Source organism: Ammospiza nelsoni, chromosome 14 (genome assembly GCF_027579445.1).
Source record: "Ammospiza nelsoni isolate bAmmNel1 chromosome 14, bAmmNel1.pri, whole genome shotgun sequence".
NCBI lineage: Eukaryota > Metazoa > Chordata > Aves > Passeriformes > Passerellidae > Ammospiza > Ammospiza nelsoni.
This window is the reverse complement of record NC_080646.1, coordinates 14,727,797-14,755,237: the sequence shown is the minus strand read 5'-3', so window position 1 is coordinate 14,755,237 and position 27,441 is coordinate 14,727,797. Positions and strand designations below refer to the sequence as shown.

At 39.5% G+C, this 27,441-nt stretch overlaps 1 protein-coding gene across 2 annotated transcripts in view; it reads right to left on the bottom strand.

The window, feature by feature from the left end:
• TJP1 (tight junction protein 1) overlaps positions 1-22,129 on the bottom strand; it is a 156,627-nt gene extending 134,498 nt beyond the window's left edge. The window contains exons 1-3 of one of the 2 annotated variants that reach the window (XM_059481871.1): positions 22,112-22,129; positions 21,543-21,604; positions 12,779-12,911 (exon numbers count right to left, since the gene is read on the bottom strand). In XM_059481871.1, coding sequence (XP_059337854.1) covers positions 12,779-12,911; positions 21,543-21,604 — 195 coding nt within the window. In that variant the 5' untranslated portion in view covers positions 22,112-22,129. Of the gene's footprint in view, positions 1-12,778; positions 12,912-21,542; positions 21,710-22,111 lie in introns of those variants that run through there. The other variant, XM_059481869.1, reaches the window with a different exon arrangement.
• Positions 22,130-27,441: the final 5,312 nt, after the last annotated feature.

Here is a 27,441-nt window from a genome sequence, read left to right as displayed (position 1 = left end):
GGGATTCATTCTTCTCATCTTTTTCCTTGGCAGCAAGGAACTGTCTGAAAACAGTTCTCTGCACTCAAGAAAAGACAAGCAGCTGCACAAAAGAGAAAGTCACTTTTATTTTCCTATATTCTGCTGAAACTTCTGCTTTCCCTGCACTATTACAAGTGAACAGAGTATTTCCTGACACTTAGGATTCCCAAAATAGTTAAAAAACATATTTCTTTATCCTCTAATATCACATTATGAACCATAAGCACAATTATGACAACTGATGTTCTCTGATTTTTTTTCCTTTCAAAGGGCAAATATTTTTAAAAAGATCTACACCTCAGTCCTCCTCCTCTCAAATGTAGTTTATTTCACTTGAGGTGTTTACTCAATGATATTTCTACTAAGAACATTTGACCTTTAAACAAACATTCCAGACAATGTCCTTTGGGTGAAAACACATTGGTTGAATTTCCTTCCACGTGTTCCCCTCCAGCATGTTTGCTTTGTTCAATGCCATATTTATCCTGCTCATTGATTCTGGTCTGCCAACAATACCTCTTTTCAACAAACTCCCTTCTAATATCCTTATACAAGGTCTTCCCCATTGCTGGGATGCTGAACATCCACTTCACTTTTAATTGGAGCAGCCACAGAAAAGGCAGCATGGGTGTCTGTTTCAACACCAGAGGAACCACAGATCCTGACAAAACCTGATTTCAGGGCAAATTCTCCCCAGTCTTCTGAATATTTAGTGTACCAAAATGAAACAGTAGAAGAGGAAAAGATTTAAGAGTTCCATGCAATGCCTTGAGGTAAATTTAGGGGCACTATCACTGTGGTGATAAACCATCTTTACCTTTTTAATTCCACTTGATACATCTGTACCAGGGACTTTTTAACACATTTTAACATATTTGATATGTAGAGAACTGAGTTTTCTTCTGTGTTTGTAGCTCATCTGATCCAGCAGGACTCTGATGCTAACAGAGTGCTCTAACTACTACTGTAATATGAATAATAATAATCACCACAAAAGCTGAAGATAAAACAAGAGAAGACAAACTGTGCAAACATTAGTGTGGAAGCCACTGTAAACCCTGGGTAAGGAAGATCATTAAGGGACAAAATATAACTGCAGATCTTCAGCTGGTCTCACTAGAAGTCATGAAGAATAATCAAGGACACCTAATGCCTTATGCCAAGCCCACATAAGTGTGGTAGCCCCACCAATTTATTACAGATCCTTTTTGAAGGTATGGTGTTGAAAGAACTCAATCCCATACGGAAAATCCTAGATTATCAGCAGAATCAGAAAGTCTATTAGAAAGATTTATGCTGGAAGGGGTCACTTATAATACTTTGCCTGACACTTTGCACTTGCAATTGCTGCCCACAGAGGTACATTTCCACAAGACAGTATCAGCAGAAGATGCATAACACTGCAAATTGTGCCTTATCACTCCTGTGAGCACTCCACAGAGTGCAGGCACCATTCTAGAGTACCATCTTAAACAGAAAAGTTTGCAGTGGTAGAAGAAAAAATGAAGCTTCTGTCAGGAAATTTTAGGTGGCTGGGATCAAGTCCAACAAATCCTCCTGACTCATCCATTATCTTCCTGGTTTTGCACTTGTTCTTAAAAATTGTCTGTTTTCCATCCTAAATTGTATTTCTTCATGGGCTCATCTTAAAGCCCTAAAATGCCCTCACAGAATGCACAGCAGCAGATCTGAATCCACGAGGCAGATACAGCAGCTATTAATAATGCAAATATGAGATTATAAAGTATTGGCTGCAGAACTTTCAGATTAATTCATCACATTTCTGGGCACGTGTCTGAACTCACTCTAGCTGGCCTGAAAACATGCACAAGAATTGTTATGAAGTGGAGAAATGAAGGCAGGCCAGTTCTCTGTGCTTGCATCCCAGGGTTGTTACTGCCTAGTGACTACTGGATTCTGCAGCAATCAATCATCCAGGTATCCAATGCTATTTTGTTATATTGCCCAAAACTGCTGTGAGTGAAAGTAGAGGAAATACTGCATCCAGTTACTGGAAACAGCTTTTAGTTAAATGGTGCAATATGAAAATCCCTGATTTAGGCCATCCCTGCCTTACCTTGAAGGTAGAGAAAGCAAAAGCCATGTGGTTCTCTGGTTATGCAAGCACTGGTAGATAACCAAGAAAGGCAAACTTGGCTAATTTGGCCAACCAAGTTTCACAGGGATCACATGTTTAAGAATGAAATAATATAGACCACATATCCAGTTATAAATTGTGAAAAGCTTTCTAGCAGCTGTTGAGAGTCTTCATCTTGGAGCTCACATCCCTATCTCGTTACAGTAAATGAATCATGATTTCACAAAGCTGTGTTTAACAGTCCATATATAAAAACAGGCCTAACAAAGGCCAGCTGAAATGCTGCCTGAGCATTCAGGCAGCATCCAACTTCAGTGTGCAGCTTTGACTGGCAGTCATATTATTCTGCATTATCAGAGTCAAGTAAATAATTAATATATTATAATAATTTTATAAGACATGCTGCCTTCCTGAGAGGGGCAAAACAAGAATTGTGTTTGTAGTTGAATGTTGAACATTCTCTATTCACACACTCTAGTATGTGACTCCAGTGTTTTTCCTTTATCTGAAGAACTGTAAGAAACCTCACTGAAAAGCCTATTGCTCAGACTTGAGTACTGTATGCTCACAACTTATTTTCCAAGCAGGTTGAGAAAGCACTTTCTGGTTTCTGAACATCTGAGCAGCTCCAAGAGGAGATCTTCTCCTTGCTGGTTTTTCTCCTTCTTTGTCATTACCAACCTTTAAGCTCTCTCTCCCTGGGCTGTCCTCAAGGGCAATGAAAGGTAACACATTATACAGCTGCAGATGTCAATAGATACCAGAAGTTAAATGTTGAATCTTCATAAAAATACAAACACTAATATTTGCTTCCTTTCTATTCATGCAGTGGTACTCACCACAATACTTTTCAAATTCTCTAGCTCTGAGGGGTTCTAGATAAGTATAATGATAGTACAGCCAAGATTGCTAAATTTATTACAGGAGCCTGTGATCCCAATAGTATATTGCTAATAACAGTGCCAAATATCCAAAGGCAGCTGCTCTGTAGAGGTTACCCAGTCCTGTATGCTCCCTCACAGAATACTGCAGAGCAATAAGCAGAGGCATATTATACCAGAGGGAGAAGCAAGCTGCTCTTCTTAGATATAGACGAGTAACAAACATCCAATATTTCTTTGAAAAATCAAGGAAAACTGTGCCAGAGGACAAAAAGGACATCTGTGCCAAAAGAAACCAGAATCTCTGCAAACTGGAAGTGTCTCTATTGCTGCAAGAGCGATGAGCCAGCCCACGCTAACTGCCCTATTCCATTAACGCAGTCTAACCCTTTTTTCAGTCTAAGCACAGCTTATAAACAATTTGTTTTCCATTCACAGCCCCAGACTTCAGAAATAAATTTCTTTGGATCAAAAAAACCGAACATTCTCCTAGAAGTTTGCTATGGCATTTTTGCAAATTCATGCAGTCTGAATTCCAAGGTGCTCACAATCCATCTTTTTTTATTTTATTCTGCATTTAGGCTGAAGACTTGGGTGTTGGGTGCAATGCACTTCATTTTCAACTTTCGATGAGTACAATTATGTTTCCATTATTTTAACAACATTTTCAGTTAATATTTTTCCAGTGACTGCAGCAAAACCTTATGCTACAGCCCATATTTCAATTTTTTTTTTTACTGCTGAGAGTATCCTGTCAGTTCTTCTACATTAGTACTGGCACATCCTCTTAAAATAAACCATCTGCTGAAGACAAATTCCTTTGTCCCCTGCCTGGGCACACTCCCCAGCCATTTGGACAACAAAGACGGGAAAAGGGTTAGATGGAGAATTCTTTGGGATGGTGAAGAATATTCAAAAAAAGCCATATTTTACCTGAGCGATAAATGACACGTCCCTGAACGCCCACTGGGACTTCCAGAGAGCAGAGGGAACAAAGTTGGTAAAGGCAGACCTTGACAGGGTGACGGTGACATTTTACAACTGCTGTTGAAGGACTGCCTGTGTAGGGTCAGGCCCTGCCCTTGGAGATGTTTGCTACTGGCAGAGATGGTACAATGTGACAGGCAGAGTTTTGTCAACAAGACTCTAAAAATTTATGTAGAGATCATGCTGACAAAGAGTGACCCAAACCAGTAGTATTTTCTGTATTAAATGCAAAGTGTATGCATGTGTGCACATATTACACATGCATACTTATGTTTATATAATTTATATAGACAGATATGCACATCAGTGTCTGGATAGTGACAGATAAACTTGAGCATGGGTCACTTTAAAAAGAGGAATTCTGCAGCTGCTACTCACACTATCTTCTCAACCCTTTGTGTAACTAAAAAAGACTTTCTTCCAAAGGAAAGAAATATAACCCAGTGCTGTTAAATCCTACTTTGAAATGTTCCAGTAGCTATCCTTACTGGAGTCTCTGAGTAACAGCTATGGAATACTTTTATTATTATTTCTTCAATTGTAACTTGAAAAGCTTAAAGCTTGAAAGAAAAAAAAAAAATGCCAAAGATCTTCTAAGGAGGCCAAACGTATTTCAAGATCTTGCCCAGCCCACCCTCAGCACCATCAGCATTTGGCCAAGTGCATCTTTGGGCTTATCAAAACAAAGCTGAGAATTACTGCAACCCTTGCAGACATTCTGTCTGCATCATTTCCAGTACATGTACCAGTACCTGCTCCTCTGGAATGCTCCAGAAGCACCTCCACACCGAGCTGGCCTGTCCGACTAAAATCCTGCTTGCTGAGAATACCAACGGATGGGCACTTGGAGAGAATCCCACTGAGTGAAAGGCTTGAGGCCTAAAATCTCTCAAAAACCTGAAGGCCTTAATTATAACTGTGGCTATTGTCTTTGTGCATAAGTTTGAAGATGCTCTGATATTTCATGTAGATCAATTCTCCTATTTCACGAAGAAAACATTTTTCCATTCATTTCAGTGCACAAACAAGTTCTAAGTGCAGGTGGAATATTAAATATTCCCATCCTTAACCTTCTTTGGTATTGCCAGGCATGGATCAAGGAATGCTGTTTCTGAGACAGTAACAGTTACTCAGTTACTTCTGAGAAAGTAGGTGTCTGAAGGTCAAAGGAAACATTTCAATTTCTTTTGCTAGAAAAAGCAGCAAGAAACATTTCTGTCCCCACCACAGACTGCATGCTGACACTGACTGTACCTGCATTATAGGATCATTATTATTTCCATGAAATTATTATATCTTTGCAGACATGCCAGTAGTGCCCACACATAGACAAGTATTTAACAACAGAAGGTTCCAAGCAGCTTTTGCAAACAAAAACAACATATTTTGTTTCATAATAAAAATCAAATTTTAAAAGCCATTAGAATTAATCACCCAAATTCTAGTTTCCAAGGGGAAGCAGTTTTGGTGAGGCAAAAAATTAGCAAAACCCAAAAAACCCCAAACATCCAACAAACCTAAACCGAAAAAACCTCCAGCAACCTAATAAAAATATTAAAACAGACATGCTACTAGCATATACATTCTAGTGATATATTTGAAAAGCCACTCATACTGACACTTCTGTTATTTGCTATTTTTAAGCACAAGGCTGAGAGCCTGCAATAGAAATTGTTGCAGTCTTTGCTTTCTCATATATAACAAGTCTGCCTCTTTTTGAGCACAACAGTAGAGAAAGGTCAAACAAATAAAATCTATCAATAACAGGAAAATAGATTGAGCAATATAATCTTAACTTCTCCTCCAGAAATAAATCTGGGAAGAATTTTTGGCATGAAAGATAAACGCACTTAGACTCAAAGCCAGTTTAGAGTCACTCACATAAAATTCTTTTGGACAGAAACAATTATTTATTATACAAGTATCTAATGCCTAACAAAACATTAAGGTATCTAATCTACAATAAGAAACCTTGATTTTTCAGAAAAAAAAAAACTTTAGCATTGACCTAGAGAAGCTCACATTTATATGAGAGTTACTCTTTTCCCTGAGTCATCCCATCAATTTGCTTTAATACAACACTGATCATCATGTGGCTCCATACAGAGTTCAGCTCAGAAATTGAGACATTCAGAGGAGCTCAGAAGTATCTGAAAAGCAGGGATAGTGGACATTCTAAATCACCCTCCATCTCTGGGCTAGCTGAAGGACAAACAACTGGACCCTAATTCTGCTTGGGGCTGGCTGCAGCTCACTGGCAGGTGGGCACTGCTACTGAGACTAAATGACAATAGCATCCCACAGCACCACACAAAGAGGAGCTGATATTATGTAACCTAAAGACAAAATACACCGTGGCCTACATATCTTTTGACATTTTAAGAGATGATGGACCTGACAAGTCACAATCATCCGCCAAGTATAATGGTGGTGGAGTAATCAAGCAGGTATTACCCTAACAAATGCCAAAGAGTATTTCAGTACAGCTCCATCTGCCCAAATTCACAGTGCCATTCTGAGAAGAAATAAAAATAATCCAAAACATGCACTCAAAAATATATTTCTAATCTAAATTAAATGTAAACACAGTCATCAGTTAACATCCTTGGTAGACTTAAACTGGAACACTGAATTTGTTGAGAAACGTAAATCAATCAGTCTGAATCAATTCAGAAACACAAATCAAGGTCAATCACAATTCAGAATTTAGCAAATTAAATTACTTGTTCATTTATGGTTAACTTCCTTAGGTTAATCTTAAGGCTGTATAAGCTTCACCTAGTATTATGCTTGAGACTTAATAATTTGCCTTGACATTTAGAATAGCTCTTACATAAAACTTTGGATTTGTTTTTAAATAAAAAGCAAGATGACAGAATAAACAATGCTGAAAATATACTCTTTCCCAGAAGAATTGTAATCTTGGATCAAAAGCCTCCAGTTTTTTTCCCTCCTTCCATCAGTACTATATTTCCACACTTGTTCAAATTAAACTCTTTTTCCTCTGTATTTAAAACTATTAACTATATATATTAAAACAAATAACATGCATATTTTTGGGTTTTTTCTATATACTTGACCAATAAAAATACACATGTAAGACAAAGCATTTTCATTTCATTAACTGTAAAATGTGTAAACTGCTTAAATGTTCATTTTTTTCATTATTTAGACTACCTTAGGTAAAATAAACCAGCCAAAACTGTATAAAGTCTGTACTGTGTTCATACACCATCAATAGATTAAATTATTATAATAAATGGGTTACAGTACAACAACAATATTGTGAAGCAAGGCTAAGCTACCAGAGAGGATTTAAATCTCAGAAACAGCTGCATAACAACCACACTTCTCTGAACAGTAACAAATTAAGGGCATCCACAAGACTCCAGCTGTGCTAATGAGTTCTTCCTTCCACATCTACAGAGATGACCAAAATACCTGCAGGACTTTTTAAAGAACATGAGCACTCTTATGTCTCCATCCTAAGAAACTGAGTCTCATACATACCATTTGTGTTATTATTCATTTCTCATTTTACAAGTTTTACAGACATATATTCAAATTAAAATACTCAGCAGGAAAATCAAGATAAATGGAAATATAAAAGCTGAAGAATTTTATTTTTAAAAAGGAAAACAATAATCAAATACTGAATAATATCTAGCATCTCAGAAATCATCTGTAAGATGATTCAATGGGAAGATGAGTTTGCAATAGATGAAATTAAATAAAAAACTGCAATAAATCTCTGCTTTGGTACAGACCAGGCTGCCTTGCTCAGCAATATGCTCCATGACAAGTTAACCAATATAGTGCAGTATTGTGTTTTGATCATTATTACATTTTTTCACTGGGGGAATGGGGCTACTCACAGCAACAGTTACCCAACACACTGGTAAGGACATTTCTGACAACAAACTGATTCTAAGCCTGCTGTATGCTATAAAAATCTGCCAGGGAGACTGGGGAAGTGAAATAAGGATGTCATCACAAACATCCATTAAAGTTAATCACTAAAGCCTCTAAAGAGCCTTGAAACTTCATTAGAAATGATAAAGCACGTGAAAGGGCAGCACCAGCACAACGCCACGGCCGCTGTGGGAGCTGCTCCGGGGCTGGGCGCTCACGCAGCTCCCGGCACACAGAACATGCCGGGCACACGCCCCCTCAGAGCATGCGAGGTCAATCACTCCATCCTGCTAATGAGAGCAGGCAAGCACACAGAAACACCGAGTTTCCGCAGCTCCCCCGCAAGAAATTATACAAGGTATCACCCCCCGTTCAAAGGCATAACACTTACTACAGTGCACTAAAAATTACTGTTCTAGGTGAACATGCGTGCTCCCCATCTAAGGAAGGCAACAGCACATGAGCTAATTCTCACTTTCTGATTATCTTTTCCTTTGTTGCCTCTTCCATTTTGTCATGCATTCCACAGTGCTTTATTCAGACTGTTCTTTGTACTCAGCTGTCTTTCTTTTCTCCTCTTTTCGGTAATCTCCTACCCTACTGTGTTACTTTTGTGCTTAACATGCTGACATCAGGAACCTCTAAAGCACTGGTGCACAGCGATTCTAGCCAACATCACCTCATTGGCAGGATATGGCACCTGAAAAAGGAATTGCTAGAAAGGAATGGAAAAGTGAGAAAAAGAAACCAGCATCGGTATAACATTTTGCAAAATTATTCCTTGGATTTTAACTCCAATGCAAATGGAAGTACACTGGAGATGTTCTGCTTTCTCCAGCTGCAGGTGAGCTGACCCTAGCTGCGTGCCTGTTTAGTGACAGCAGGCTAGCACCAGCTGCCTCCTGCACTGGACTTGCTCATATTGGAAATAACTGCAGTGCTCTGATTTCCAAGATGAGCTCCTTTGTCCAAAGGGCTGCTTTTAGCAGGAAAGGCTTGAAATCTGTGCTCCTTTAAAAACACACTTTTCAAGATGCTGATTTCAATAATTTCTTAAGTCCAATCAAAGAGTTACAAAACTATAAAGTATCTTAGACATAAAATTCATTATATTAACTCCTTATTAAAGTTTTCAAATCTCCCTTTCCCAGAAAACATCAGCACTGACTAAAAGGAAAACAAGGGAACAGTTTCTCTGCATCCTCACATTGTAGGGGTGGTCAGTGTTTGTAGTGCTATGAGACCTGCACAAATTCTGTCACGCAGGGCAGCAACCAAACCACGAGATCCATTCAAACACCTCTGAGCTGTCACACAGCCTCCCAAGGCAGCTCCACACCAGAGAGGAGAACAACTCCCAGGGCTCTATCAAGCAGGGCAGTCCCAAAATGCACCTGCATCCTACCGTGACCTTCAGAAGCCCTAGCATCAGTGCAGCACTTGAGCAGCTTCAGAGCCATATGCAGCTAAAGAATCAAAGTTTAGTCACATCTTACCTATTATTAGAAATGGATTGTAAGGTCCTTGAGAGTAAACATTTCATGTTTGCACAATGCCTAATACAACAAAAACCCTGTCAACGAATTGGGCTCAGAAGTGCTACTGCTATCTGGGGTAGCTTGTACAGAGCCAGGGCTTGGTTCAGAGTAACAAAGACTAAAATATGGATGTAATGAAACATTAGTACAACAGGCTCAATCTACAAGGAAGTAGGTATTCCACATGTGCCCTGCAGAGCTGATAATGCTTTTCTTTACCTTTTCTTCCTTTTTCCACAATGTAGACTAGGAGTTCTGCAACATTTCGGGGTTGAAAACAACCATTTGCCAATGTTCAACATAAAATACAGGCATATTTTTTATACATACCACTAAAACCGAGTTTTTCAAGGGCTAATATCTGGCACAGAACAACATGATGATACTCCTTTAAAGAAGAACTGAAGGGTAATAAAACAGATTTTACTTTGTTTGGGTGAACAGGTGCTAATCTGACTAAGTGGTACTGCTAATACATGGAGAGGATAAAAAAAAGAAAAAAAGGTGCAAGAAGTTGAAAATGGATACGCTTTTTAAGGGAGTTGCTGTGCTATCACTCTGTGGCTTAACATAATTTCATCACTTTATCTTCTCACTTGCTGCCTTAGCAAAACTGCAAAAGGAGGCACTTACAAACCCCAGTATCATCCACTTAAGACAGCAGAGGTATCACTAAGAAATAAAATTGAGATTTTGTCAGCAATCCTGCAGACTCTCACCACTTGTAATCAGGAAGAACTTAGGCCTTCTGGAAGGGTGTTGTGAGCTTAATACAGGTGAGCCAGCTGTGAGATGTTAATATGGGTATGCAGGGCACCAGCTGGGAACTGTGGGCTTTGACAATCTCACCCAAACCACAGAATGGCTTGGTTTGGAAGGGACCTTAAAAGTCACCTAGTTCCCTCCCTCACAATGGTCAGGGATGCCATCCACTAGACCAGGTTGCCCAGAATCCCATCCAGCCTGGCCTTGAGCAGGGACATCCATCCCTGAGGCCTGAAAGGGGTCACTGCAGCAGCAGGGCATCAGCCACTGAGGCTCCACAGGCAAGGAGCTCTGCTGCACTCTTGGGTACATCACCCATACAAAGAGCCACAGGTGTAACCAAAACTTCCCCACTGGGGACACACTTACTCACTTCAAGAAAAGAAAGCATAAGTTATTTTTTACGTCTTTCTGCTGTTAGGATTTGTCATCAGTAAGAATTTGCTGAGTGAAACCTTTAAACAAAAGGTTTCCAAAAAAGATTAGTTTAGGATTTACGTTGACATTACTTATTTTAAAGTGAAATCGAGCAACATTCAGAATTATTAATGGATCTCATTCTCATTAGATGATGAATGAAACCAACAGTTCACTGGATGCTGTCAGCATATAAGTTATCCACATATTTAAATACGAAACTTTTCAACTTCACTGTGCACAAAATGAATATACTACATAATAAAATAGTTGTTAAGAGAACATTTTTAAAAGCTCCTTTGTGTTTTAATTTTTATTTTTAATTGTTTTCTGTCTGCCAGTGCCTCAGTGTTTTAACTAGATGAAGACTCTTAACATGAAAAATGTTACATTCTGAGAGCACTCTTGAAAGATTTAGGCATACTAATTTATTCAATAACTTCTTTAGATCTATTTTTAATCACAATTTGAGAACAATAAAACCTCAATTATACAATATCAAGAAATATTTCAGTATAATTCTATATCATGTAGCAGCAAGAAAATCCATATTTTTAACTCTGATTTGTGTGCTTAGCTATTTAAATCTGTGTCATCCTTTAACATGGGACCTCAGAAAAAGTGAACTTCCTTTACTGATCATAATTCTCAATACTTAGCTATTAATGTATGAATTTATCCATGACACACTCTACACATTGTATGTTATAGACACAGTCGTTGCCCATTATTATCTGTCTCAAATCTCTCTGCAAAGGTTCTATGGCATGCAAGAAATTCTTTTTACCGTTGGCTATAATCTCTTTTTCTTTGAAGGCCCCAGGAGTAGAGATAGATTTAGATAAAACTCCTTAATAGGACCACACAGATGAAGACCCATATAGCAGAAGGAAATTTTGCTCCCTGGGGGAATTTGTAACCTTCAGCAGAGCAATGATCACAGCGGGATCAGTGCTGTGACAACAGTGAGCACAGACCCACCAAGGGCAGCGGGGATGAGGCAGCACAGCCCCAGCACAGCTCCCTCACTCTCCCAGCCAGGGCACACGGCCCTGCCGGACTGGCCAGAGCCCATACAACACACCACAGCCCAAATCCTTCCCAGGAACTTCATCACTTCCTTGAACAGCAAACAACAAGCTCTTTGTCCCAAAGATAGCGCTGTGAGACTTGGCAATTAGAAACAAAGCTGTCCTGGGGAAAAAAATACCAATTATGCTATTGGCATCATCTGTGAAAAACATCCCACTGAAAGGCAACACACTCAAACCACTGTTATGCCTTCAAGATGTTTCTCCAAATCCCATCTGAATATCTTAGTGATATTGTTTCTAGTACCATGCAATGCCACACAATATCTTCACATCACTATTGATTTCTGCATTTTAAAGACAGCACATATTTTTTAGCTCTTTCATCCTCCTATTTCATAACCAATTTATAATTCAACATATTCTTTGACACTGTTTAAATACTTAAAGAGTAAATTATTTTAGCTTATCAGAAAATAATTTGTTTTGACCAAATTCCCTCCAGTTAGTTGCGAGGCTGTCATGGTTCTTTACCATGATCACATTGAAGTTTCTGAAACTGTAACACAAACACATCTACCCCCTAAGCAAAGAGAAGAGAAAAGGAATACCAGTACTGCCTAATTGAAGTAACCTATCACCTGTGACACCAGCTTTCAAGTGCTATAAGCATACACATCTTTTAGAAAAATATATTTCCTTTTCTAGCACTTAATTATAGCCATAGGCAACTGAAATAGTCATTTGGGCTTTGTAAAAAGTCATGTTTGACTTTAAACACAATTTCCAAAAGCTCAATATAAAAATAAGACTTGAAATCATATTTTTTTTCATATTTACTCCATTTGCAAGTCAATTTCTTAATCTTATGGAGGCAACAATATTAAAATTTGAGATAGGAATTTCTGTCTCATGGTTGCTGAAGAACAAGAATGTAGTTGCACATCACCAATCATATAAGTGACACCACTGCTCATAATATCTAGCAGTAGTAAGTCAATTAAAACATTAAATACAATACCTCCGCTAATCTGACAAACAGGTAAACCCAATGCAAGAAGCAAACTGCTTCATTAATAAGACTCTCTTAACTTCATATAAGATAAATGTAAAAGATATAGTACTTACAGTGAATTCACAGAAATCAATGCTATCAAGACTTTTGCTTCTGTGTATTCTCCCTTTTATTCTTCTTAAAGAGGGCTTTCCCTGACTTACACTACAGGTAGCACCATTGGGATTTTCGGAAGATGGAGTTACCCTGCCAAACAAAAAGAGCCACATATCAGACAAAAAATACATTCTTTTATTTGCTTAAAATAAAACATTTACAAAGGAAAACACATCACCATGCTATACATACAAGAAATGTCATTTCAAGTGACAGTTTTCAATCACTAAGTGCCAAAATAAGACCACAAGTATGTAGAAGTCTAGCTCCCATCAGGACCACACTGCTTGCAGATTTTTGTCAAAAACATTCTGATCTTTTCTTTACAAAAGTGTGTAGAATCAGAAAAAAGACACATTGTCGAAAAATATATTTTACTTCTGAAGATTTTAAAAGACTATTTTTCTTTGTTTCTTCAGTAGAAACCCAAGTCCTGTGACACACATTGATGGCTGCCAGTTAAATCACCAGGAGCCTGGCAGTATTTGGCTTTTGACCTTCTCCAGTTTGAGTGCTGATGGTGCTTCAGCTATTCTAGCAATGAGTAACAACCAACAATAATGACATTAATAGCATCTGTTAAAGTTATAGGAGTAATATATTAAGCACCTACACTTGATAAGGCCTTTCATCATATTGGAATCTACACATAGTCCTAGGGGGAGTCCATAACTAAAATATTTGGAGGAAGCAATTCATATTTCAATGAGCTTGTTGGAAATCACTAATAAGCAGAACTAAGTTAACAATTAACTAAGTGTACTAGGATATGTGACGTTAATATTTTAAATACAAAATAGTCCCTAGTCAGACTGGCCCCTAAGGAAAAGGAAAACTCCATTCCAGCAAATACACTCACCAAGAATTACCTAAAACCTGAAGTCTTCATGCCCAGATTTATACTTATTTCATATTATTTCTCAACTGCAGCCATAAAAGATTTCAAAAAACAGCTTAAAAAATAAATAATATGTATTTTTTTGCATTTCCATAGTCTTTGGACAGCAGTTCAGTACTTCTCCCAAAAACCATTAAGATTCCTCTCACAGAAAAAACTCTTTAGGATGTTTTTTGTGTTCTTTAACTTAGAATTAATGGCTTTTGTATGCACATAAATGTACAAAAAAGAAAGGTGGAGATGTCTTAAACATAAAACATGTCTTAAACAGAACATTGCATAGTGGGCTATATTAATTCCTGAAATACCAAATTCCAAATACAAAATACAATAACCACATGCTGAATACTCTTGTTTGATTAGCAAGATTTCCAGGCCTACACAACGTCATGGTCAGGATAACATGGCCATGGGACTGCTAGGGAGAAGAAATTACCATATCCAAACTTGAAAATTAAAGCAAATCCTTTCAAATCTCTTATCTCTTATTCAATTTATAAAGATAAAGCCCTTCATTTTTTTGTTGAATCACTGCAACTACCAAATAACTATTTTGTTTTCAGATGCCTGATTTTGGGGGTTTTTTACACATGTACACAGACCCACATTCAAACAGCTTGCCCCAAGTTCTCTTGATAACAGTAATTTGGTTTACATGGTTTTTCCCCTTGGGTTATTTTACTGCCAACTTCAAACTGCAAGTTTCTACCTGAACACATAACTGTAATATCCATACATCTTAATTACAATATGAAACTCCTGCTGAGACTGCACTGGAATTTTTTGTCTAATCATATATGGATTGAACTCTGAGACCCATGCCTGCCTACTACAGTAACATATTTGTTCACACAGCAAAAACTTCAAGAACACCACGGATTCCCTGCTAAATTGTCTTCCAGAATTACCAGGACAGATTTCCAAAGAAAGAACTGCTCAGCCTCTATCTTGTTGCACAGACAGTGACATTTACAATGGCAGCACATTGCTATTGTGTGAATGTCTCCTCTGTAACAGAGGGCTCAAACATCTCTGCTCGAGTACCTAACTGAACACTCTGTGTCCATGGCAGATGCAGATGCTGGAGCCCTCTGAGAGATCAATTGTTCCCCTGCTGTCAGAGTCCCTGTTTATTCTCTCTACAGGGAATCTTTGAGGGCTGCCTACTCCATTACTTATAATTTGGGTTAATTAATCTTCAAATGCACCTCTGATGAATTAAATGCTTGGCACGTTAGACTTCCTCCTTATACTTAATAGAAAAGTTAAACAGCTGTAAGCTACACTGGGCTTTTCCTTATTTTGAATGACATTTCAAACCATTTATTTTAGGGCCTTACCCTAAAATAATGTCTTTTAACGTTTTCTGATACAAAAAAAAACTTCATTAAAAAAAAATAAGAAAACTACTTACATGGAAAAACCCAAACAAATACAAATCACAAGCTAATCAAAGTTACACAGTTTTAACAAAGAACCACACTAATGACATGTTTTCAAGGCTCTTCTGTTTAGGAGCTTCACTCTTTACAGCCACTCGAAAAAATGAACGTGCTGCCACTGGAATCCAGCTATCATTTCATTCGGCTGGAGAATAAATTATGGCTGTTACTTGTTAGCTTCTAAGATACATAAAAGTATTTTTAAAGTTACAAAATATAATTACAGAGAAGGAGTATCACAATTTATCTATTCCCTCCAATCCTTTACAAAATCATTAGTTTCTAGATCTCTTTACAAGCAAATAAAGCATTACTTAACCAACCAAAGAAAAATCCAATCAATATCATTGATATTGGGAATTGGGAAGCTTTGCACTGTATGTACACCAAAGGAAGGAGGTGAGGCAAGATATCCATACTGACAGCATCACAGGGGGTTTGACTCTGGGTGAAGAGGAGACTTTGGGACAAGTGCAAACCAATTAACTACCAGCTTCTCCAGGGCCCCCACTCCTCCCAGAGTTTCAGCAAAGGGAAGCATTAAGAGACCTGAGACAGACTTGGATCGGTTTTACCCAGGCTTTGCACAGTGCTGGATACAGCAATGAGACTCTCAAGAATCCATTTCTAGTAGCACTCATGTAGTATTGCACAGGAATCCCTTCAAATACTCGTGATTTCCACAGTTAGTACACCTCTAAAGTTCAGAATATAAAGTTCCAAAATAAACCCATGTGAGTGCAAAGCCATGAGAAAAGGACCAAAGCATCTTGAGATTGACTCAAAATGAAATTATTTAAAAATCTGATAAACATCTTTTTAAAATCCTTCTCTCTTTTGAATCATGTTTTATGTTCCCAAAGTGTTCACTGTAATCAGAGAAACAAACTTTATTCTTCTTAAGTGAATACTGAAACTATAATGCCATGTACCATGGTTCTGGTATCTGAACCTTAAGTTTAAAAAAACACTTATTAATAAAATTTGCTGCATCTGATTGTCTCCTTTCAACTTTTATTTGAATCTCTGAATTAATAAATACAATATTAATAGCAGATTAATAAGTGAATTGCTAAGTCACTGTAATACCTCCATCAGGAGTATAGAGGAACTATCGCAGGCACCCAATTCATTAACTTTTGAAAATATTAGTCAAGTAAAATGGAACCATTTTGTATATCCCACCTGGAGTCTGAAGCCCTTATTTATTATCCAGAATTCTTACAACAGTTTCATTGACCTTGACTTCTTCCTGATCATATATCACATTACATAACCATGACTCTAAATTATTTCTCTAGTTTGTAAAATAAGCAAAAACCCCCTAAACTTTCACTATCTGTATTCCACTGACAAGCACAGTAGCCGAACAAAATAATGTGTAACAGTGACTTCAAGGTGAAGTGTCATATCAAGGGCTAATGACTTAATACATGTTATAAAATAATCAGATGGTCGGAGTATAATATGAGTCTATGAATAAAGGTGATATACTACTCACATATAATTACTATTTATAACAAATTTCAATATCACCTGATTTTTTTGTAGTTAAATTGTGTCTGAAATTACTGCTGTCATCTTAATTTCTAGACAGACCAGTTACATTGAAAATCTTTGAAGAACTTCATAAACTCTCTTCTTGTTCAGTGATTAGAATTCTGAGCAATTTTATAAAAGTCAGCATCAGAATGTTTAAAAAACGGGTCTTGAAATGACACATTTTCTATATTTGTTTTCCAGGTGCAGTATTAGTGCTGGAGTCAATGCAGAGTGGACAAGGTTTTGACAACCATGCAGCCTCAACAAGACTTCTAATGGGGACATAATTATTGCACTTTTCATATACTGCAAGTTGCCTGCCTATCCTATAAAGAAAGCATTTAAGTTCTTGCAGCAACATCCAAGGCAAGCTTCTCAAAAACTTCTGCCTCTGGCAGCTACACAGATCTCAGCTGGGAGATGTATAAAATTCCCATAATTATTATACCTCCCATTAGGAGCCAAGCTTCCTCAGCACCACCAAAAGTGAGGACACAGGCTGGGCTCAGCTCAGTGTGAGCAGTGGCTTCTGTCTCACACACAAGGCTGGAAAAGCTGACATTTACACCCACTGACCAGACTGGAAATCCTAACAATTATAGTGACTCAATATTAATATTTGTTTGAGAAAAGGCAAGTTTGAAACAATGCTAGAGACACTGAACACTCAGCTGCAGTGTTGAATTTTTGTGCACCTCTGCAAGTATGTTGATTCTAAGGATGTATCCTTAACCACACAACCCTCAAGAAAAAAATTAAGTATTAATTAACTTGCAACATAAATAAAGATTTACAATGGGCTAAACTAAAGTTTTTATCCTCATTTCAAACAATATTAACTGGAACTAGTACTCAAAAATGGGAAATATCCATTCTGAAGATCTGTACTTTTCCATAGAGTTCTGTAGAGACACCAAGATGATCAATCTTCGATGTTTTCTTTCTCCCACATTAAGGTGACATTTTCGATTATTTAATTATACTAAATATGATTCTACTTGGAACATAAACAAACAATGACACTTTTCTCCCTAGGGATGGTCCTAATGATAAAACAGACATTCTTCATTATAAGCCTGGGCTTCTACAGCCAAGAAGCTTAAATACAAAGACTCTGAGACAAGAAAGCATTCAGTGCTTAATTCCAGACATGCTAGTTACTCCTCACTGATTCCAAAGAAGTTTACTCCTATGCCTGAAAATAAATGTGCCTGTGCAGTATCTTACAAGAAGCAGCAATCATTTAACATCCAGGCTTCTATATCACACATTCTTCTAACAACACCACCAAACAGGGGAACTGGATCCTGTCAAAATTCAAATTCTGTAGTGCACTGCATCTGCATTCTTTTCTGTAACCTAGATTGCCTCAGACAACTACCAATCATTCTTAAAAGAATGTAAATATGGAATAGCCTCAGTAATTTCCATAATCTCCCCAATGAAAACCTATCACTAACTGAGCTTTTTGCCTTTTTTCACAATGCTGCACTCCCCTGCACCAAGGGGAGCAGTGGGGGTGTTCACCAAAGCACAGGAACTCTTTCAGAGTCAAGGCAGATGCTGTAAGAAGCAGAAGGGAATATTAGTGAGAAGATAGAATAGGATAGAATATCCTGTTGGGGATTTTGCTGTTGTTTTTTCTTTTTCATTTGTTTATTTATTTGCCCGCTATCTTCTCCTTGCAGCAGAAAAACACAATAATCATTCTGACAAGAAATTACATTCTACCTGTGTAACTCCCCTTAATAATGTGATTTAGCATTTCTCTATTGTAAAAGGACTCAGGTTGCACATATTGGGATTTCAGTAACTATTTATAAAAATTGACTATTTTTAAACTACTCCCAGTTCAGCTGTCAGTTTCTTCTTGACCACCTTTGCAGATGTCAGTCCCTGCTGCACTCTACCTGTACTAGCAGAGTTATGACGGTGGGTTTTGTATCCAAATGCTGTCCCTCCAGCAAGAGGATTAAAAACATCCTATTCATCTCGTTCAGGCTCCCACATATTAGATTACAACACTGCACACACACAGGAAAGGGTCTGAATCAGCAGTTCAGGACTCCAGCAGCTTCCTCCAGCACTGAGTCCAGAACTACTGCCCCAAGTAAACCTCATCATAAAATTACAAACTCCATACAAAGCAGGTTTCTGCCTCCTCCATCTCCCACTGCAAGCCTGCGGCATAGCTTCCTTCTCTCTAATTGCCTGGTTTATTCCTAGCCACTTAATAACTATTTATTCTTAACCCATTGTGACACATTGATATTTTCATTTGTAGCTCTGCTTCCATGCATCACACAACAGGACATAGACTTTGGTGGGGGCGAAAGCAGGAGAAAACTGGAGTGACAGATGCTCCCTAAAGAAATAAAACATTGCTGTTACCTTTTTCATTTTCTTTCAGTAGGATTCAGGTGGATTATCTCCACAAACAAAAGGATGAGCATTTTAACCCTTTTTTATTGAATTATATCTTCGTTTCCACTTACAATATGGATTCACAAATCAAAGAGCTTATGAATCTCATTGGTTAAGGAGAATTTTTTAAGCTTTTAAAAATAAGCAAATAAAAATAGATTTAAAAGCACCCCCTGACTATAGGCGAACTTGATTTATGTGTTTTCTTTAGGTATTTTTGAGATTTCCAGTGATACAGTATTGGAATATGCTTTTGGTTTATGTATTGTGAATATACACAAATATTGCATTGATTTGAGTAACAGCAACATATTTTCTCCTTAACATTTTCTTAATGCATTATTTGATAAAGATTGTGCAGAAATAAGAAAAATTAGCATGACAAAGTACCTTTAAGCACTTCTGTAAGTGCATCAGAAAATAGTATTTCATCCATAAGCATAAAATCTATCCATACAGATAATGCCTAATGCTATTAAAGTTCTTAAAGAAAATGAGAATATATATCATGTCACCTATTAATAAGAATATCCCAAAGACATACTTTTAAATGCTCAAGTAATTCACACATCTCTCTAAAATTAAAAAAAAAAGTTTGCCTTATTTTTCTTTAACACTTTTAGTCAATTAAATCTTCACACAGCATTGCATTGCAGCAACATGATGCCAAGTTAGAAATGTTATGAAATGCAATGCTTGTGGTATGTATTAGTGTGGAGCCACTAGCATATTGTGCTGTACCTCGAAAAGCACAGAATCTATCATGAAACAGGACAACATAGAGCTGATCTAACTCCAACTGAAGACAAAGCAGGAGTTGAATCGGGTCCTTTCAGATGTACTTTTAAAGCACACAATTACATAGAGCTTTCCCTTAACATGCCAGCAAACAAAATACTTCCAAGAAAATATACAAAATATTAAATAGAACACTGTCATAATTACATTTTCCATAATTAAATTTCTCAAAAGATGTAAGACACAACTGCATCCACTGCTGCACACAGGCAGGAGTGGCATTTGGGGAGAATAAAAAAGGTATGGTACACTTTATGTAACTTACATAATCAGAATCAAACCACCAAATACATTGTAAAAACATCTGATTAAACATAATAAAACTTATCTGCATGATAACATATTTTACTCTAAAACTTAATTAAATTTTTTCTTTACAATCAGGAAGAACAGAGTCATCAAACTATGTTCTATCTGCAAGGAATACCAAGACCTGGAATTAATGACAGAAAGCTTACTAGTTCCACATCATGTTTCTTCAATTGATACATTTTCTTGACACTGTCTCTACAGTGGGGAAAAGCAAAGTATTAAAAACTCCACATTCTACAATTCATATAAGGCCCATTTTTGTTACAACTGCTGACAATATTTTTATTTGCAAACTATCTATGTTCAAATAAAATGACCTATCATGCCTTCTCTGATGCTTTACTTTGCTTCACTAGGGCCAGGTAAGTACAGTGAAAGAAAACTGTATGACCACTACCACCTTTATATTACTCGTGGTTCCTTTCAGGTAAGACATTCTCAGTGTGCAAATTTGTGACTGACATCTCCCTCTCAGAAGAAGTGACAATATTTCCTCCTCAGGATTTGTCCTGATGATGACACAGGTCCCGCTGCTCCCATGGAGCTAACAGTGGGCTCCTGCCCGCCCACGAGTGCCTGGGTATTGCAGTGCCATACGCCTGCCGGTGCCCTACTCACCCACATTACACCACTATACTTTAATACATTTTTCATAACATGTTGTTGATTCATCCAGAAAAATCAGTTCAGCACACAATCGGCAAGCACAAAAGGAGTGAGAATCAGTGAGGGGAAACGCAGGGTTTAAGGAAAAATGACCATATTTGAACAGCACTACTCTGGCTCTCACTAATCTATTGGACCTGCGTCTCCTTGTTCCCATTTTCTCAGTACACCTGTCAGCAGCAGCAGCAGCAGGGGCAGGGAATCCGGACCCGGCTCCGCACAGCCCGGGGCGGGAGCACACTGCGCTACATCGGCGGCAACACTCGGGCTGTCACGCAAGCGGAGCCCCCGCCGGGGCCGCTCCCGCGCCTTCAGCCCGCGCTGCCATTGCCGCTGTGCCGGTCCGGCAGCGCCGTGCCCGCGGGAGCGGAGCCTGCTCCAGCCGCGTCCTCCGCCGGCCGGGCGCGGACAGCTCCGCCGGCACCGCCAACGCCTCCCGGCGTTTCCATGCGGCTGCCGACGAATCCGCCGGGAACTTTGTGCCCCGGCGATGCCGGCCGGGAGCCGCAGGCCGGGTCTGGGCACGGCGCCCCTCATGTCCGCGGGGACCCCCCGCCGCCGCGCCCGCCCGTCCCGCCGCGGCCCGCGCTCGGCCCGGCCCGGCCCGCAGTGCCCGCGGCCCCGTTTGTGCCTACTCACCACAGCTTCCTCTTTAAGGGCATCAGACTGCCCCTGTTGGAGGCGGTCACCCCTATGGCCATCTGCAAGACAGTCAGGTATTTCTGATACTTCATTTTGCCGTCGCCCCCCCTGTCCCTGCCTCGTCCCCGCCGCCGCCACCGACAGAGTCTCTCCAGCCGCTGCATGCAATCATCAAATTTTTATTTCCAGGCATCTGCCGTCCCTGCGTCGCGCTTCTTCCCCTCCTCCTCCTCCTCCTCCTGCCGCGCTCCCTTTCTCTCTGCCCCCCCGGCTCACGCTCTCCTCCTCCTCCTGCCGCACTCCCTCTATCTCTGCCCCCAGCTGACGCTCTCCTCCTCCGCCTCCCGCCGCGCTCCCGCTATCCCCGCTCCAGCTGACGCTCTCCTCCGCCTCCCGCCGCGCTCTGCCCTCCCCCGGGCCCGCGCTCCTCTCCTCCTCCCGCTGTCGCACTCCTTTCCTCGCAGCCCCCCGCGCTTTTTCCCCCGACCCACAGCCGCGCCTCCCTCTCTCCCGCCGCGCCGCGCTCCCCGCCCCCGACCAGGCCCCCCACTTCGCCTTCTCCTCACCTGGGCTATCTCGGGGCGGCCGGCACCTCCCCTCGCCCCCGGGGCGAGCAGGCCTTCCCCACCATCCCTGCCCGCCGCCGGGGCGCTCCCGCCCCGCTGCCCTCCCCGATTACCTGGGGTATCCCGCCCCCGCCCATGAGGCGCAGCCGCCGCGCTGCCCTCCCGCCATCAGAGGCGCGCCATGGCCGCAGCGCTGCCCGTGCTTCGGCGGCCTCGCCGCTAATCCCATTAGCGCCTAGAGGAGCCCCATGTTATTTTAATCGGCCTCCCGCCTAACGGTGTCGGTTGTGGGGTCGCAGTCACCGAGCAGCGGGGCAAACGCCTCACCGCCCGCGGGGCGGCCCCGTGAGGGGAAGGTCAGCAGGAGGGTGGGGTGAGGCGAGGCGAGGCGAGCTGAGGGCGAGCTGAGGGTGAGGCCGAGGGGGCAGCGCGTCCCGCCGACTGCCCCTCAGCAAGGGCGGCTGGATGGCAGCTCCCGCCGCGGGAGCACCGGAGCCGCCCCGAGCACCTGCACGGGCAGTCGCACCTAAAAACCCTGCTGAGGCCACAGCGAACAGCAAGGCAGCCCCTTTTAAATTGTTTTATTTCCATGTGAGGAAAACAACTGAAGTGTGTTTGAGAATCATGTGATGATAAAGCCAAACTAAAAGTGTTAAATGATTTTAAAGAGGTGCCCACCTTCTGGGTGCTTAAGCACAAATAGCTGAACACGTATCTGTGTCACGGCCTCAGGTGTGACACAGTTGTCATGGCTTTAATCTGTTCTGTGCCCTCCTCCTCAAGATCAGCTTTAACAGCAGCACAGCACTGGTGTCTGAGGAGTACATTTAGAATAAGTTCTAACACCTGGTACAGTACAATCAGAGACCCTCAGTGCAAACATCCCTGAAGTGAGGGGTAGCACCTACCTGGACACATTGATCAATGGTGGTGGGAAACACTTTGGCCTGGGATACCCTGTTTAAGCATATAAATAGGTATTTTGCAGAGTGCAGGTAAGAACAAATCCATGCTGAAGTAACAAATTTTCATTAAGTTGCAATAACGTAAATAGTATGAGCTGTAATCCTTACCCAGAGTTGAGGTCCTAAAGTGGCACTGTCAGCTAGGAAGAAATAATGTGAATAACATTGACACTTTATGGCTCACAGATGAGCATTTCAGTGATTTTTTTGTGTATGAATGTATAATATATACCTCAACACTGCAGTAGGCTGTGTTCTGCCTAGGCCTATTCACTGCACAGGAAGCAGAGAAGATAAACACAATACTTAACAAGCACAACAGATTTTAATTAGAAACATAATAGTTCCATTACTGTAGTTAATGAGTTCAATGGCCTTGCATCTTCAGCCAAGAAATCTGATATGCACAAATATCTGTATCACAAATGCTTTAAAAATTTCAAATGGCAGCTTGATGTCCAGTGTGAACGTGTACAGCTCCAGCTCTCAAGATACTGTTAATGGGTACTTGGACTTTGAAGAGCTCAGGCATTACAAGCAATGAGGGATAGCTAACTTGAAATGATTAGGAAGATTAAGGGGGTGGCATTAATTGTTGTACTTAAACAATGCTCTTAGTATACTAACTGGGAAGTATGTATCTTATATACAGAGTCTATCAAATTAGTTTGAATACTTGTAGAGATCCTATTTTGCCTTAAAACCAAGAACCCTAAAACAAACCTGTTGCTTTCTCCTTCTTTGTATCTAGTCATCATTAGCTGACTAAAAAACTCTTGTTGCCCACACATAAGAGAGTAAGTGTGGGGTTTGAACTCAACAACATTAACAGTGTGATAGTGACATTGTAATTGAAGTTGTCAATTACATTTGTGCACTACTGTTAAGAAAATAATACACACCTTAAAATGGTAGGAAGTGCCAACTGAAATAATGGTGAGATTGTATTAAATATTTAGTGTTGTTATTATTAAATATTTGAATGTAACATCTGCTAGTTATAAAAATACATCTCATATAGAAATTCTTCCCCAAAAAATCTAGTCTTAATCTGGTTGTAGTGGTGAAAATTTTGTAGATCTTTGTAGAATCTAAGGATATGGGATGTGAAGTTTATTTGAAAGATGATAAACCTGGAAGAAGCAGGTAAGCTGTCAGAGGTTTTTACTTTGTAAAGGAACTTCGTGTTAGAGAAGCTCAAAATTTTGCTTTTTCATTTTCCCGTTGGCAGGTTTGGGACATATATTTGTTTTAAGCATTTATCTACAAAAGAGTTAAGAAATGTGACTGCAGTATCTTGCATAAAGACTTAGAGTGGAGCTTGGGTATATACTCAAAACTTCTTCCTGATGTGATTCCTGTTCCTAATTCAATAGGGATTCCTAAATCTATTTAAATTTGCTGAATAATGACAGCTATTCCAAATTTAGCTCTATAGTTTTCAACTATGATAGTCTATCCATCTGGTATTAACAAATTAACTTATGTCCATTTTATGCATCATCTTCTGTACTTCTTGATGTGCATTACAGAGATAAAAACCAGTTATTAATGAAGACATTTTTTTAATTTGCATTATTTCTGGTTTTCTTGCATCTATTCCCTCTTAGTGTGGCTCCATTATATATTGCCTTTCAGAACATCTTGCTTTAAGCACCAATGTTTTACATGTATGCTAAAAGAGTAAAAAGATCCTGTCTTTCTTGCCTTTTAGATGAACAGGCTATTTTTAACAGGAGTCATTCAGCAGCTTTCAGATTAGGGGAAGCATCCGGACATCCCGCTGTTATCTCCCAGGCCTGCATGGACCTGTCTGCTGAGCTGACCAACATTTCTAAGCTGGAGATCTGTGCAAGAGAGGCTCTCTGATGGTATTTTCTGTGCTTCACCAAACCCTTTCTAACAGAATATAGTCTCCTTCACTGCAGAAAGCTGAAACTTTTGAACCTAGTGTGTGTTTTAAAACCAATTTAATTCCCGTTAGGTTAATACAGCTGTTTCATAGGGTTTTTACAGTGCAAACCAAGCAGAACCATATTAATTTCTTAATTTTATTTGCTCAGGTAACTCAGCTGCAGACTTTACCTTAGAACAAGCTGTACAATCTATTTCTTACAGTGTGTGATGCCCTGGCCTCTTCTGAAGCCTGTCTCCAGAATGACCTTCCAATGCACCTCTTGGCTCAGAGGAGCAGAGTTCTTTCGCACAGTTACAGGCTGCAATGTTGTGTGTGGCTGCTACACTGAGTGGATGTGCTCTTGGCACAACACCACTGATGATTGGTTACACCAGGACAGTGGTGTATCCAGAAAATTGATGGAAGGAGCCTGAGAAGGTGGAGTTTAATGCCAGTGTGTGCCAGTCTTGGCCCATGCCATGGTGATTTTAGGCTGCTGTCAGCAGCAGGAGACTGACTCACTGCAACTTAGAGGGTGCCACTGAGGGAGCTGAACATCAGGAGCTCCCATCAGCTGCTAAGACTGAAGAAGTGTAATTGTGATGTAAAGCTTCTTCATCCTAAGTTGTGCCTCTCATTTTTTCCATCTTAATATTAATAGCATAAATATGAGATTTCAGAAAATGCAAAGCAAGATTTTTGCATTATCTACCCCTGCAGACTTTAGATTTGATTTCAGTACAGGATTGCAGAACCTTATCTTGCTTTCCCCTTATCATCAGCCCATCACACAACCCTGCAGTGCCCGTTGTCACTAGCTGCCATCCTTTTCAAACCCTCACCTGTGTCAGTTTTGACTGTGCTTCCAGGACCAGGGGAAATTTGACTCAAAAGACTCTTTGGAGACACTATAGACTTAAATTATTTCAGATAATGTTTTTCAGCAAGAATGTGAGGAAAAAGAAGCTGCACTTCTAACTGGCATAGCTGTGCTCGTAAAAAAAAAAAAAAATAGTTTTTATTTGCTGATGTAGCTTGTTTCGTTCAACAAACCGGTACAAGCTACTGTTTGGCAAAAATTTAAAAAATAATTTTACCAGAATAACTGGCATTTTTATTAGTAACATAATGGTTGCATGAGCAACTTCTGAGGGCAGATTAGATCTTAATGGCACATTTCAAGCACTCAGTTGCATTGATTTTTAGGTTTGCAAAATGTATTAGAACTAAATCAAATGTTAAATAAACTTGTTGCCAGTTTCTTGGAATATTAAATAACTTCTTTTATTTGAATCTTAGGATAGAGTTAATTTTGGCTGTACTGTGGATATAACAGACACTTCTAATAACATTACATCATCTGTTCCATATAGTTCTCAATACTGTGCTACTGAGTGTGCTGAAGAATTAACATTTTGTTTACTCCAGGATGAACCTGTTCCCCTTGCTGACTTTTACGCTAATGAGTGACAAAAAAATCTTGATACATGTCATGTTCTATGCTTCTGTGGTATTTAAAATTATTTGAGAACCTTTTATTGCACAGTTCAGTTGGTAAAGTGGCGGAGTTGCAGACTGATAGGATACAGTAGTGACATTAAAACATTACATTAGTTGACTGATCTCCATCTCTAAATTAATCAAAACGTTCCTATTTACTAAGGAAGGTTTTTTTCCTGCAGGAGTTGTTAGTAACGTGAATTTGTATAGGTAGTCAATTATAGTAATAATATTAATAAAGATTTCCATTAAAGCTACTGTAACAACTTCCTTGCTATTTCAGTCTTTATGTAAACTTGTTACAGCTTCTATTTTCTTTACAGAAAGAAAAAGGGAGGAATCATATCTGTCAAGGACAAAACAATTCCTTAGAATCTACAAGTTTGTCAAGTGCAATGACTCTGGGGTTATTCTCTCCCTCCTCAAAAGTGTGTTTCTATGTTTCCTAACTGCATTTAAAATACATCATTCTCTGACTTTTTCTGATCTACTAGGGCTTCTTTGTACTCACATTAAATTATTGAATATAATGCAAAGGGTTTTTTCTTGCTTCATGCTTTCTTTTCATAAAATACATGTTAAGTGATAATATAAATATATATAGAGAGATACATACAGTACCATCATAAAAAAATAAACAGAAATGCTTGAAGGAATTTTCCTGTGGCCTTTTACTATATAATTGACCATGTACACGAAGGGAAGTTTTCACATTTGTTTGAAGTGCCTTCATGATAGGCTGGTTTGACTGGTGGCAGAGAACTGTGGGTCTAAGTGGAAGCAGAAATGAACTGACACTGTCATTTAAAACTACCTTGCGCTTTCTGAAACTGCTCATCCTGATCATTTATTTGGGCTGCCAAAATGAAAAGAGGTGAATAATTTTGCTTTGGAAGGAAAGAATGTTCACTTTGTTTTCTCAGAAGAAGAGATTATTTTAAGAGAATATATTCACAGAATAAATAACT